Source organism: Plasmodium malariae (genome assembly GCF_900090045.1).
Source record: "Plasmodium malariae genome assembly, chromosome: 13".
Taxonomy (NCBI): domain Eukaryota; phylum Apicomplexa; class Aconoidasida; order Haemosporida; family Plasmodiidae; genus Plasmodium; species Plasmodium malariae.
This window is the reverse complement of record NC_041787.1, coordinates 731,957-747,409: the sequence shown is the minus strand read 5'-3', so window position 1 is coordinate 747,409 and position 15,453 is coordinate 731,957. Positions and strand designations below refer to the sequence as shown.

Here is a 15,453-nt window from a genome sequence, read left to right as displayed (position 1 = left end):
GTATAGGGAGCCCATTTTTTCCAAAACAAAAAGAATAATTTTCTGATAACCAATAAATGAGCAGTAGAAGAATTATCAGATCAACATCATCTTCGTCGATAAGTGTGTGGAAGAAGGATCTGGGGCCAAAACTGAGTGATATATTTTTAAGAAAAGACCTGGAGAACGCAAAAAAGAGTGTCAATAAGGGGATAGAGCAAAAAAATTGGAGTGAAAACAATAAAGAAATATATCTGAACAGTTTTGTAAATGCAAGTAGGGATAATGGGACAGAGTTGGAAAAGAAGATAACAGAGTGTGATGTGGAACATGGTGAAGAAAAAAAAAAAAAAAATAGTAATAATAATATTAATAATATTTATAGCAGTAATAATATTTATAGCAGCAATAATATTTATAGCAGCAATAATATTTATAATAGTAATAAGAAGAAAGAAAAATACACCGATTTTGCATGCAGAGAGATATTCATATTTGACGAGAATATTACATGTTTTCCAAATTACATGCACAAGTCATCTGTAAATATAAAAAAGAAATTTGATATATGTGATGTAATAATAGAAGTACGAGATGCTCGACTGCCATTTACAAGTAGTAACCATTTTATTATAAACAGTATGAAAAAAAAATATAAAAATAGTAAGCGATGTATAATTATTTTAAATAAAGTAGATTTAATATGTAATAAAGTAGCGTTAAAAGCAAAAAATTTAATAGAAGAGAAATCAAATTCTATATGTTTATTAACATCATCAAAATTTAATAAAAATATATCAAAAATACGTGATATTTGCAAAGAAATAAAACCCAAATTTAAAAGTTTAGGTATATTCGCTATGTTAATAGGTTTACCTAATGTAGGTAAGTCCAGTATTATAAATTCGTTCAAAGATATTACATATAATATGAGTAAATATGGATATAAAAATAATAAAATAGCATATGAGGTTAATAGAAAAAGAGTTCAAACAAATATTTTGGCAGGTACGACAAAAACAATTAACACATATAAAGTTTCAAATAGTCCTTTATTATATTTTATAGACACACCAGGTATATTTTTACCAAAAATGGAAGATAAACAAATCAGCTTAAAACTAAGTGCAATAGGATCTACACTAGATTATAAATATGATCATATGTATGTTGGAGATTACATTTTATTTATGTTAAATAAATATAAATATTATAAATATGTGAAAATGCTTGGTCTAGAACAACCTACTAATGATATTCGTTTTGTTAGTAATGTCATTTCGACAAAACTAAATTTATGTAGAAATTATAAATATTTAGATATTAATGGTGGATGTAGATTTTTTATTGATATGTTCAGATTAGGTCTCCTGGGACAGGTCTGTTTGGATGCTGTTCCTAATACTGATGACTTTATCACCTATTTCGACTTCAATTCACAAGAACCCCTAGCTGTAGATTCTTCGAAAAACCCAACTCCATTCTGCGGCCTGCTCTAAAGTGCCCCCTCGCTGTGCGCATTTGTGTACGAGTCGTATTTATCTTTTTATTTTTTCGTTGCTTCGTGGTTTCACAAAACTTTGCATGTTTTCACATCTTGTCAATTTACTTATCCCAATTCTCTTTTCTTTTTCTTTTTTTTTTTTTTTTTTTTTGTTCAATTTTCTTCGCTCTGAGCCAGAGGTCTGAAATTTCCAACCTTTTGAAAAACCAAAAAAAAAAAAAAATAAATAAATAATAATACCTGAAAAACTGTAACAACAAGTAACAATACGTTACAAAATCAACTCTTCGGTTATGATACCTACGTTTAGACAATTTTCATTTTTAGTTCCTTCGCCTCATGGAATTTTGTAGGAATTACGATATATCCAGCGGTAAAGTGATATCATATGACCCCATAGCATGGTAGTAAATATTTCGATAAAAGATAATATTAGAAATTTCATCTAAAATAGTTCATTTGGAATGAGCTACTATTCTATGATATAGCACATTCTTAAAGTTAATGTACATTTTGTGGTGCACATCATCATATTGGGGATCATTTAAACAAAAAATTTCATAGATTAAGTAGTAGTAGAGGTTGGGTGAAGGGGGGGGGGAACGGAGGAAGCAGGAAGCAATCAAAAAATGCACATACCTGGCATAACGAACGTAATGAACGTACCTAGGATTTATAACAATAATGCACTGCAAGCGTGCGGTAAGGAATATTTTGCGCATTAACACATCGCAAAATCGCATTTTTTCGCCTACGAAATGTATCTTGCTATTTTGTACCATATGGTTCGAAGAGGGCTGATCAAATTCAAAGGACCTGTCTGCACATGTACATGTGTTCGTGCAGTTCAATGGACGAATTGCAAATCACCTCTACGCCGCAATGACTATCATGTTTAGAGGTACGCGCTTTCGTCTACCTCCCGCTCTGCTCAGAAGTCGATGTCCCATGTATCGTCATCGTTGAAGGATTCCTCTTCATCCAAGGCTCCCTCCTTTTCAATTTGCTTAACGTCAATATCCTCTGCATAAGTTTCTGTCTTTGAAACCAAAGGAGGATCAAGAAGACGGCCTGCTAGCTTATCCCAGTTAAAAGTCGAAAAAAAAGCATGTTCTTTAATATCTTTAAATCCATTAATAGAACAACCAATTCTTCCTTGAGGTAATCTACATAACAATCTTTTCATCAAGTTAATACTATCTTTGTCTATAACATAATCAGGAAAAGTGAGTTGTCCTGTTAATATATCACGAAAGATTTCTAATTGATCTTCTTCATCATTTCCGAATGGTAATGGTCCACATATAAATTCATATAAACATACTCCTAAAGCCCAGATATCAACAGTACAACCATATCCTTTTCCTAATATAACTTCAGGTGCCATGTAGTGAGGAGTACCAACTAATGTATATGCTCTACCTTGTATTTTTTTAGCACATCCAAAATCAATTAATTTTACATAGCCTTGTTTATCTAACAAAATGTTTTCTGGTTTTAAATCTCTATAGACTATATTTCTTTCATGTAGATATTCTATAGCTAATATGATCGATCCTAAATAAAACTGTGCTTGTGGTATCGTTAATAGACCTAACTTTCTAATAGCTTCATATAACTCACCTCCTGTTACTAGTTCTGTAAGGAAATAAAAATATTTTGAATCTTTAAAAGTTCTAACCAAACGAATAATAAATGGATGATCATTTTCTGCGGTTATTTCTCTTTCTAATTTTATATTATTTTGTTGATTTAAATTTATAATACTTCTCTTACTAACACACTTTAATGCATATCTAATTTTGGTTGGTATATGGTGCACTAATTTAACAGTACCGAATGTACCTCTACCAATAATTCGTTCTGTTTCTAAATCTTCCATTTCCACTTTAGTATCTTGCATTTTTATTCTTTCTTCTAAATGTGTCAACATAGGACCTTGGATAATTTGTAAGAAAACACTCTTATCAACAAACCAACACTCAACATTATTTACTTTACTAATAACCGATGCAGTTCTAGGTTCATCATATAATAATGCACGTTCACCAAAATAATCATTTTTTCCTAATGTCCTTAATCTTTTATTATTTTTTACTATTTCGACTTCTCCATTTTTTATAATATAAAATCTTGAACCCACTTCCCCTTCTTGAATTATATAATCGCCTTCTTCATATCTCGTCGTTCGAAATGCTTCAATTAATAGATTACATTGTTTTTCCGTTAAATATCGAAATATATACATTTTTTTTATTATGCTTTTTTTATTATTATAATCTATAGATGCATCTATGTTATTGTTTCCTAAACAGTCAGCTAGACAAGATTCTGTTATTAATGCTATTTTGCATATTTCTAACGATTTTATTGTATGCTTAAATTTCTGTTTTTGATTTAACACATACTGATCGCCAAAGGATTTACCCCTTGTCAATATTCCTATAGACTCATCATCTAAAAACAGTTCTACCTTTCCTTCTAAAACGATAATATACTTAACTGATTTTATTTTGTCTTTATGTAATATGTAATAGTTCTCTGGATAATCCCTCACAATTGCCGTATCAGCTAAATCGTTTAACTGTTCGGAGCTGAATTGTTTAAAAATATCACTTTGCTGTAATGCTTCCGTCATTATGTTTCGAAATAGAACCACTTGTAAATTTCCTAGAACAATATTTAGTAGTTTTCTACAAATAGATGCACAAGCAGTGGGTTCTTTTGCAATGATCGTCGCGCTTCTTGGCTCATCATACAACAGTGCCCGTTCCCCAAAGTAGGATCCCTGCGAAAGGGGGAGAGTGAAAAAAAAAAAGGTCCAATCAAGTGCATACATACATACATAAAGATATGCAGACGCACACACACACAGTACAGATACATGCATATATATCTACATCTATTCACTTAAGTAATTGCCCCTCTTTGTGAGCAACGAAACAAGTGCATATTTTCCTTCGCTCAGTTTTCAGTCCGCACGCGGAAAAGGTTAATCTGAACCCTTTACAATTGCACGTCGCAAGGTAAAACGGTGCAAACAGGTCTACACACAAGTATACACGAACACATATAAAAGCATATGAACACATTTTTACGCAAAATGTAGCATCCACAAAAAATCGCTCTAGTGCACTTCCTTAGCATTAGCGACTCCTGCAGGCACTATAATCGCACGTCAGAAGAAACGGAATGAATTGTGTATAAGGTGTTAATGTAATGATTACTTTGTCAAGAATTCTTATCTCTTTATCATTAATATAAACGGTAGCTTTACCTTCTTTCATTATATATAAAACATCCCCATAATCTCCTTGTTTAACAATTATTTCACCAGGCTTGAAATTTTGAATAACACATGCATTCGTAATCATATTTTTCTGCGACTCTGTTAACATATCGAAAACTGAGACAGAGTCTATAAAGCTTCTATTTTCATTAAAATTTCTATTCGATAATTGTTTTAATGTAGCTCTAAAGGTACTTCTTTGTACACCCCATAATGTTCCATCTGTATCTGCAATTATTGTAGCACTTCTTTGCGTATTGTGTATTAAAGCTGCTTCACCAAATGAACATCCTTTACTCATTGTTTTCACCTTCTTGTCGTTTACATACACGTCAAACTTTCCGCTATTTACGATGAAGAAATAAGATCCTTCGAGGTACCACGGGAAAAATAAAAAAAATTAAAAAATTAAATAATATGGAATAAAAAGGGAGAAGCGATAAAATATAAGATGATATAAAATATAAGATGATATAAAATATAAGATGATATAAAATATAAGATGATATAAAATATAAGATGATATAAAATATAAGATGATATAAAATATAAGATGATATAAAAAATATGATAACATAAAAAATAAGATAAAACACAAAATGAGAAGACGTAAAAAATAAAGTGATATAGGGAAAAGCTCGAATAATAGTAAACGTGTGTATTTAGACCAAACATTCCCATACACATGATGCAGTTAATTACATTCATAAACTGTTATGTGAAAAAAAAATAAAAAAAAAAGTTTCAGATTTGTAACAGTTATACAACAAGCATTTACATTCCTACCCTTTTCTCCTTGTTTTATAACCAAATCGCCATTTTTAAAAACAAAAAATTGCATATAATTAGACAGAGTTAATATCTCACTATCATTTAGTGTGCTACATACTAAATTGTTTTTTAGGGAAGTTTTTATCATTTCAATATCTTCTGCTAGTTTCTCCTGCAGTTGCAGATGATCCTAACGAGTTGATTAGCAAATAGGGAAAAAAAAAAAAAAAAAAAAAATGGCTAGGCAGTTGACGCTGCAAATGTATAATGAATAAATAGCTATACAGTTAACACTGCAAAGATATAGTGAATAAATGACTAAGCAGTTAACGCTGCAAAGATATAGTGAATAAATGACTAAGCAGTTAACGCTGCAAATGTATAATGAATAAATGACTAAGCAGTTAACGCTGCAAATGTATAATGAACAAAAAGAAAAAAAAAAAAATTAAAATCAGCCTATTCTATGTACCTCCATTAAACTGTCTTCCCCCGAAAAATCGTCATTTGAAAAAATAGCTTTTTTCTTATTCCTCTCACTGCTAAAATGTAATAAAAAATGTAATTATAAGTTGTATATAAGTTCATTTCCCTATTTTATGCATGTGTTAAAATTGATTGAATCTCCTAAAAGTAAATATATATCTAATATATACGTGAACAGTTTTCATAATATGAATCGATACACGTATTATATATGCAGATTTATATATACAGAAACAAAAGAGGAAATACAATAAAACAGTATTGCTACTAATAAATTAATGAACTACATATATAAAATAAAATTATCATGTTTAATTCTCTTACAAAATTTCTGCGTACAAAACAGAAAATTAAAAAAATATACTTAATAAAAAAAAAAAAAAAAAAAAAGCATAGCAAATGGAAATACTTGAAGATACAATACCGGACTTAAAAAATAATTCGACAACACGGTAAAATTAGAACGCTTTAATGAATATAGATATCTAGAAGAGTCTAACATGTATTTTTTCTTAACATACATCCTTTTTATCTTATTTCTACCGGTAAATTACATTCACCTAAGCATATAAACGTGTATGCGTACGTATATATATATATATACATATATCTATGTGTACATATATATGGGTAAAATCTTATATGGCTACTTCACAAACATAAGTTCAACAATTTAAAAATCGTTCTATAAGAGTTAATGTGTACGAAACTTAAAAAGAAGTATTTGAACGATTTTCTGAATAGGGGTAATACATATATGTATGCACATATGTATAAACACATACGGACGAACTTTCTATGGGTTATTTTCTTGCAGGACATTTCGTACGTGATATATATGTAATTGCACATATAATTGCACATATATATACATATATATATAAATATATATATACGTAAATATATATGTACATAAATACATATATATGATTATACGCACACCCGTGAGGCTTTTCCACTTACCCTTTTTTTGGAGCATTGCTATCATCATCCATTTTTCCTATTTCTGATTTTCTAGTTAAATTGCTGTTTACAATTTGTTAGAAATGTGTAAATAAAATTATTTATAAAAAAATATTTTTTTCGAAAACTTAAAAATATTAATGATTAAAACATGATGAAGAAAGGTGTACAAAAGGTGTATATATTAATAAATTTTAATTAACATGCATTTGAAAAAAATAAAAAAAAAAATTATATTTAAAGCACAAAAAAATTTTCAATATGTAGTATCTTCAAAAAAAAAAAAAAAAAAAATTTACTGCAATAGGTGAAAAGTTAAAATTTAGCAAATTGAAACAATTGACAAAAAAGGAACAAAGAAGGAACAAAAAAGGAACAAAAAAAAAAAAAAAAAAAAAAAAAATCATAGGAAAGCATAGCGAAACAAAACAAAGCAAAGGATTATGTTTCATATATTCTGTTCATTATTGTATACATTTCCATTCTTTTAAAATATCAGCAAATAAACTGCTAACAATTATTGTTAATATTACCTCTGTTTTTCATAATTTTTTTAAATTAAAAATAACTCCGATTTTAACATACTAGAATATGTTCATATAAGAGTTAACACTTAAAATGTAACGCAGAATTAATACAATGTAAAAAAGTGTAGTAAAAATAATTTAATTTTATTTTTTTTTAAAATATATATACAATACTAAATAGTATGATTATCCGTAAAATATCATAAGGTATATTTATTACACTTAAATATATATGATGCGTCTAAAAAAAAATATGTATGAGATATAATAAACATCATTACTTTTTTACGTAAAAAAATATATTTACACACGTAAATTAAATATGGAGCATTTAAAAAATGTATTTCTATGTTCATTTGTAGAAAATGAAACATGTTAGCATAGTATTAATTAGGATATAAATTTATCATCCTTTTCTTTATATTTGAGTATATATAATTAGAATTTTTTTAGCATGCTTGTTATTGCATTAACAGAGTGCACAATAGAACTTTAATACGACAAACCGATTTTTTACACTCGTTTTTTATGGGCATTCATATGTTGTAGCTGATATATATGTTGTTGCACTTTAAAAAGAGATAAAAAAAAAAAAAAAGAAAAAAAAATGCATACATAAATGAGATAATGTTACAGTAGACACTTTAATAAAAATAAAGATATATATTTTTTATTTTATTTTATTATTTTTTATTTTATTTTATTATTTTTTTTTTTCCTTTTGTGCTGTTCTCCATTATATCTATATAATAAACCCAAGCGTTCAGAGTATTAATATATGATAGAAAGACATTTTCCGTAAGCGTAAGATTCATATATTAATTAAAAAATCTTTGTTTAAATTTAAGAAGGTTCTATAAAATATAATTAAATAGGCACATGGAGGCACTACTATTAGTAAAAAAATAAAGTAGTAAAATGCTTACAAAAAAAATAGTATTATTTAGTTTATATAATTTTCCTATCGCTTTACGACATACAGGTGTACGAATATACATGCATATATGCACATATATGTGTGTTGATAAATTCATTTCCCCCTATGCCGTTTAATTTTTTATTTTCATTTTTGTCTAGTATTATTCAGTAAATTAAAAAGTTGTAACACATCTAATGCTTCAAAGAAACACATCTACTATACTTTACTGCTCCAAATTATATGTTCGCTGCGTGTAATTAATAAATCAATTAAATTAAAATAACCTAAACAAAAAATAAAAAATAAATAAATAAAATAAAATAATTTTTTTTTTTTTTTTTATTTTAGCTATCCAATTAGCTTAATTTCAAAGTCTGATCTCATAGTTTTGCTGGCATTATTTTGTTGATATCGCTTTGATAACATATAGAAAAAATATTTGTTTTTAATTTTTTGTTTGTTGAATGCCTAAACGAGAAAAAATCAAATGCGTCGACATGTGGTCACGCGCACATATAAATATATAAATATATAAATATAAATATAAATAAATAAATAAATATATATATATATATATATATTATATACATATGCCTGTGCACGTTCACATTTTTGCATTACCTGGGTTATGTTCAAAATGTCAACATTTTTTAAATTTTCCATATGCTTCATAAATAATGGTATAAAAACATTATAAAAATTAATATCACCAAATGATAAATAAGAAAGAGATCTTAGCAGGGAAGCTAAAGTTGAGAGACTCATAAAATATACATTTTTACAAATATATATAGATAAGACCTGTAAAACAGAATAATTTTTTACCTTAATATTATTGTATATACTTACTATTTCTTTTTTTTGTTCTGAAGTTGACATACTATTATTCTCTTCCTTGAATGGATTTTTATTATTATTTAACCAAGAAAAACTATTATATATAACATTCCTTATGGTATGGTTAAATTTATTTTTCTTGGTAATTCTTCTCTTAGTAAAATATAATAAATTATGAAAATACGCTGCCAATATTTTCGGTTTACAAAGATTGTTAAGATACAAATCAACGATTCTGTGCGTTAGACAATAAATAAAGGATTCTTTATAATACCTATTTCTGTGTGCTAAAAAAATTAGAACACTTTTTATTTCATTACTATCAAAATTGTCAATTATATAATTTTCATTATTTTTTATTAAGCTAAGAATTTTATTTTCCAGTTTATCAAAATATGTACAATTATGATGTACATTCAATGTTAACATTGAATCAATTATGTAAAATATATGACCAATGTAATAATTATCAATAAATAATAATTTATTTTTATATGTAAGAAAAGTCTCGTTATAATCGTTTACACTTACATCTGCAAATTTGTTTATATCAATTTTTACCTGATCTAATTGCTCACTTACATTTCTCACTATATCTATAAGCTTCCCATAGCTGTACTCATACTGTAAATTCTCTTTTAAAAAATAGTTATACGTTCGAATTATTTCATCCATTTCGCTCACTTCATTCGTTTCATCCATTTTCTTGTCATAGCTTTTGTTGTCAAAATTAATGAAGTTCTCATTTTTTATATCCTTCTTTTTATATTCATCACAAATAAAAGTTCTGTACCATTGGGAGATGTGTGAATAACTTTTTTCCTTCTCTTCCGTTCTAGACATTCTAAAACTAATATTTAATTTGTCCTTCTTCTTAAATAACTCTTTATTCGTAGTTTTTGCGTTTATAAAAAAGGAATAAAAACCCAAACCTTCATTATATAGTGTATTTTTAAATATAACGTAATTATCTCTATTGATGTTTTCAATTTCGAGAACGTGTTGGTTGTTCACTCGAGGGGGTTCCTCCTGGTCCCCTTTCTCTTGGCCCTTATTTTCGAGGTGTTCCCTCCCCCCATAACTGCTTCTATCGTTGCTTCTATCGTTGCTTCTATCGTTGCTTCTATCGTTGCTTCTATCGCTACTTCTATCGCTACTTCTATCGCTACTTCTATCGCTGCTTCTATCGTTGCTGAAACCTACGTAGTCCTGCAAATTTTCTGACTCCTTTTGGTCTAATATTTCCTGGTTATCGTTTTGAAAATCGTCTTCATACTTGGTTATACTTTTCATTAAGTCTTCATACAAATAGCTATTGAATGTAATGTTTTCCTTTTTGTACAATGCGTACGTACGCGCCAGCATGCATAATTCATAGCGATTTGCATTTTGATTATATACATTTTTGTTTAATTTTCTAGTTAACAGTAAGAAGAGATCTTTATCAACAACATTTAAATTATGTAAGAAATGTAAAATATTCAAAATAAGGTAATTATTAAAATGGAAAAAATTTTCGGTAAAAATTTGAATTATGGGCATAATATGATCACCACACACATTGGCACTAGTTGTATTATCATCTATATTTTTGATTAGACTAATACATTCCAAATATTTGTAAATAATTATTGGTTCTATATCTGTATTAATAATATAATCTTTTATACTTTTATACAACGTTACATTTTCAATATTTAAAATGGAAAAATAATAAAAAATCATCATAAAATAATTTATACTCACTTTAGTTAATATATCTTTTTCATTTTGAGCATGAAATAATTTATCAAATTCTTTATTTAATTTTGTTAAAAAATCCAAGTCAAAAATTTTTTCTACATAACATAAATAAAGGGTTACAAAGATGTCAACAAACGTCAATCTTTTTTTTTCACATAAAATGTTTTCTGTATCATTTGTTTGGAAATACTGATCTAAATATTTCTTATACTGATTTATATATCTCTTCTTGGTTTCTTCAGAATTTTTTTTTGTCAAAATGGTTAACACAAAATTCGGGAAAAAATTGGACTCCTTTACTTCATTTATTTTCATAAAATCGATGGGTATATTTTTCATACCATCTTGTTCAATGGAATTAGGCACATAATTGTTATCATTTTTTTTTTTTTTTTTGTAATTTATTTCTACTGTTTGATTTTTATCCTCATTTTTATATTTATTATGTTTGTTGTTACCATTCTCATTCTTCTGGCTAGAGTAAGACACCTTCTTCGTAGAAATGCACCCTTTTATTTTATCCAAGGCTCTAACTTTTTTGAATTTTAGGCAGTGTAAACTTTTTAGGAATGCACTTTTTACGGGCATTTTTTTTTCATCTTTTGCTATACATTTCATTAACGTTCTTTTCTTATACGCATTTTTTTTTTTTTTTTTTTTTTTTTTTTTTTTTTTTTTTTGCACAGATAGGCGTACAATACCGCTATTACATAGTAACACAGAATAGGTAAAAACGCTTAGTAGCTGGTACGACTTACTCAAATGTATTATCCTTTCTTTTTTTTTCCTTAAAATATACAGCCCTGATTGGAAAAGTGCCACGTTCGATTGTTAGTGGGCATATATATATATATATATATATGCTCGTATGTACGTATGCATGTATGCACGAGTTAATATAAATAGTATGATTAAATATGGGGTAAAAAATAAATCATAGAATGCTAAATGGAAGGCTTAACTATAATATTAATACTATGCGTGAAAAAATGAAATATAAACACGAACGCACATGGGGACCAGCTCCGAAGCAAGTGCTACTAGTAGGGACTAAAAAACGTTTTATTCCTTTTCAAGAATATAGTCAACTAAGTTAAAATCAACAGCTTCGTTTGCATTAAAATACCTATCTCTTTCTAATATTTCTGAAATGATAGTTTGATCTTTTTCTGTATTTTTTGCAATTATCTCTATGACTTTTTTTTTCGTGTTCATTATTTCTTTATTTTGAATTTCTATATTTGTAGCTTGGTTAAATGGTATAACAGAATAAGACTGCTTTAAACAAAAGGAAGAGTTTTTTAATGAAAAACGATAGCCTTTTTTTCCACTACAAGCTAGCATACACGAAATCCCATATGCTTTACCTAAACAGTATGTATACACATCTGATGATATGTAATTTATTACATCAACTATTGATATTACGTCTGATATTCCATTTAAGTTTACTATTTTATTGTTTTCTAAATCACCTGTACTGTTAATGTATAAATGAATTGGCTTCCTTTTGGATTCATATTCTAAATATAACAACTGAGAAATAATTTGTTCTGATATATGAGGATATATTGGTGAAGATAAAAATATTATTCTTTTTGATAATAACAAAGAGGGAATATGTATATTCTGTTTCTGATAATCATGATCAGTAAATTTTATTTTATTTTTATATTTTTTTATGCCCCTTTTGTTTGTTATAATAAAATTATACCATGTTGTAGCTTTTTTACAGGCACATAAATAAATACCAGTTATTGTAAAAAAAAGTAAAAACAAATACTGCATTTTTGTCATTAAGCATGATGTATAGAAAATTTAATTCTTTCTATATTTATGGCAAATGGGTCAGCGATTAGTATGAAACGGAGTAACAGTAAAACAGTAACACCGTAACAGTAAAACATGAACACTGTAACAGTAAAACATGAACACTGTAACAGTAAAATAGTAATACCACATAATGTAATGTAAGTTATATGTTTGCTATATATATTTTGTTCGAACAAGCGTTAATTGATGTATCGCAATACGGAAATGATGTACAGTCATATACACAAGTTTCGTATGTACGCATTCACTGCAGCATTAAACAAGTGCTTCGAGTAATGCAGCAAGAAAAAAAAAAAAAATACTGATATGTATGTATATATATATATATATATATATATATGTACGATCGTACGTATAATTATTATGCATATGCACAGTTGATGCAATGCACATTAATCCCTTGTAAAATTTGTATGCACAAATAAGCCGTGTGCAATATATTAAAAAAAAAAAAAACAAAACAGTTTTTTTTTTCTTGTTTTGTTGTTATAAGAATTAATATAAAAATAAAAGAAAAAAAAAAAAAAAAAAAAAAAACGCATTCTGCAATAACTTCTTCCCGTTAAAAAGTGTATTGTATTTTCATTTTAAAAAAAATTATATAAAGTGCATATATACATCAATTGGGGGTAACAAAAAATGAGATTATTCGCTACATACTGCAAAGGAGCCTAAGCTAATAATACATTGTACTCGTAATATCATAATTAAAGGTATGTTAATCTGCGTCATAATGATGGTAACTATGTGAAAACATATCATCAATGCGGTAATTACAAGTAACGATCATTCGCCATTTGCGCACGTCAAACGACGTGAACAGAATGCTTTTTAAGATGAAAACGTTTTATCAATGTATGATTTAATTAAATTAGCCTCTTTTTCCATTTCTTCAATCGACCTAATAGACGTGCTAAAAAGAAGCAGTAAAATAAAAAAAAAAACAAATAAGAGGATAATATATTTCATAAAAAAATAAAATAAAAAGGTATCCAAAATGGATAAAAAAACAGAAAACGTAACAAGTTGCATGTAAAAAGAAAAGAATTGTGTTCATACAAAAGGGAGTAGCGTGGTATATATGTAAAACACAAAGTAGATATATGTGAAAGTTTATGTGTACATTTGTATTTATATGTATATATACGCTGCACGTATATGCGCATGCATTTTTACTTGAATTCTTCCAATTTAAAGATTTCCGTCACTGGAATTTGTGAAAGAACATTGATTGAATGATTACACGAATTGCATAATATATTTCTGCCATAACCTAAATTAACTTTATTTAAATCTTTATAAATATTGTTGTTATTTTTATAGTCCAAATTTTTTCTTGGAATTATATGAATATGTAGATGGTCTACTGTTTGACCAGCATCTTTTCCATCTTGAATAGCAATAGAAAAATTGTTTGTATTAAATAATATGCCCATAACATAACACATAAAATTTGATAGCAAATTTATGTCTATAATTTCTTCTATGTCTAAATCATTGTATTTTTTTTTTTTTTTTAATGTGGTTAATAATATATGACCTGGTAATAACGGCTTGTTATTTACAAATCCATAGGAATATTTCGTAGTTAAGAAAACTTCTCTTTTATCAATTTCATACATACCAAATTCATATTTTTCGCAGCTCCTATTTTTATCCCACTCTAATTTTTCTAGTATTTTTTTGTACTTTTCCATCTTACCCTTTAAGAGAAAAATAAAGCCACTATATTTCTAGTTAATTGTAGTAAAAAATTTTTATATCAATAAAAAAGGTGCAAAAAAAAAAAGAAAAAAGAAAAAATATAAATACAACGAATTGAATGGAATTTAATTGAATTTAACTTAATTTAAATGAATAGAATTGAATTGAAATGATGAACTAATGATATTTATACCTGTTGAATGTTTTCTTTACAGTTTCCATTAAAAACCTAAGTGCAGAATTTGCATTGGGAAGTACGGAAAAAATTGCTTTAATAAATGTGTTTCAAATTAATTTTTTTTTGACATAGAGTACTTGGAAAGATTTCTATGAAAACCTGTAATACAAAAAGATACCAAAATAAAAAAATAAATACATTTTTTTGAAATCATTTTCGAATATTGATTATTCCATACAATTGTCGTTCTTTAGTAAAATTATAATGCAAACCATATATTGTTCATTCTTACATATAATATAGGACTAAATTTCGAATATTTGTATTATATACATAAAAATATATAATATATATTGTACATATATATATATATATATATATATATGTGTTTTAATACGTATTTTTATATATACGTATATAGGAATAAATATACATTGAATTTTAAGTTCTATTGATCAGCTTCCTACTAATTATTTATTTCTTTTTTAATTCCTCTTTCCATTTATTCATTCATTCATTCAATCATTCATTCAATCATTCAATAATTGATTCTTTTTTTTTTTTTCTTTGTTTTTGTACAAAAGCGGTACATTTAATATTATAGTTTAACAAATAAAAAGCTGAACATTCCAAATGTGCTTGAAAGTAATAAGAACAAATAATTGGATTTTTTAATATTTCAAAAGAAAACTTACTGGGTCCACGTATATATATATGTAT

The 15,453-nt window shown here is 27.1% G+C and overlaps 5 protein-coding genes across 5 annotated transcripts; 1 reads left to right on the top strand and 4 right to left on the bottom strand.

The window, feature by feature from the left end:
* Positions 1 to 56: 56 nt before the first annotated feature.
* On the top strand, positions 57 to 1,478 carry PmUG01_13023800 (GTP-binding protein, putative; the record flags this gene model as incomplete). The annotated part of the gene is made up of 1 exon (XM_029007212.1): positions 57 to 1,478. One exon carries the CDS (start codon positions 57 to 59, stop codon positions 1,476 to 1,478), a length of 1,422 nt encoding a protein of 473 aa, XP_028863624.1.
* Positions 1,479 to 2,414: 936 nt separating this feature from the next.
* Positions 2,415 to 7,024, bottom strand: PKG (cGMP-dependent protein kinase, putative; the record flags this gene model as incomplete). Its single annotated transcript, XM_029007211.1, has 5 exons — positions 2,415 to 4,271; positions 4,711 to 5,141; positions 5,559 to 5,733; positions 6,016 to 6,085; positions 6,993 to 7,024. The coding sequence occupies 5 exons, from the start codon at positions 7,022 to 7,024 to the stop codon at positions 2,415 to 2,417; spliced, it is 2,565 nt and encodes an 854-aa protein (XP_028863623.1).
* A 1,762-nt stretch (positions 7,025 to 8,786) lies between these two features.
* On the bottom strand, positions 8,787 to 11,636 carry PmUG01_13023600 (conserved Plasmodium protein, unknown function; the record flags this gene model as incomplete). Its single annotated transcript, XM_029007209.1, has 2 exons — positions 8,787 to 8,906; positions 9,060 to 11,636. 2 exons carry the CDS (start codon positions 11,634 to 11,636, stop codon positions 8,787 to 8,789), a joined length of 2,697 nt encoding a protein of 898 aa, XP_028863622.1.
* A 444-nt stretch (positions 11,637 to 12,080) lies between these two features.
* ClpR (ATP-dependent Clp protease proteolytic subunit, putative) lies at positions 12,081 to 12,806 on the bottom strand (the record flags this gene model as incomplete). The annotated part of the gene is made up of 1 exon (XM_029007208.1): positions 12,081 to 12,806. One exon carries the CDS (start codon positions 12,804 to 12,806, stop codon positions 12,081 to 12,083), a length of 726 nt encoding a protein of 241 aa, XP_028863621.1.
* Positions 12,807 to 13,682: 876 nt separating this feature from the next.
* Positions 13,683 to 14,548, bottom strand: PmUG01_13023400 (histidine triad protein, putative; the record flags this gene model as incomplete). The annotated part of the gene is made up of 2 exons (XM_029007207.1): positions 13,683 to 13,764; positions 14,028 to 14,548. The coding sequence occupies 2 exons, from the start codon at positions 14,546 to 14,548 to the stop codon at positions 13,683 to 13,685; spliced, it is 603 nt and encodes a 200-aa protein (XP_028863620.1).
* Positions 14,549 to 15,453: the final 905 nt, after the last annotated feature.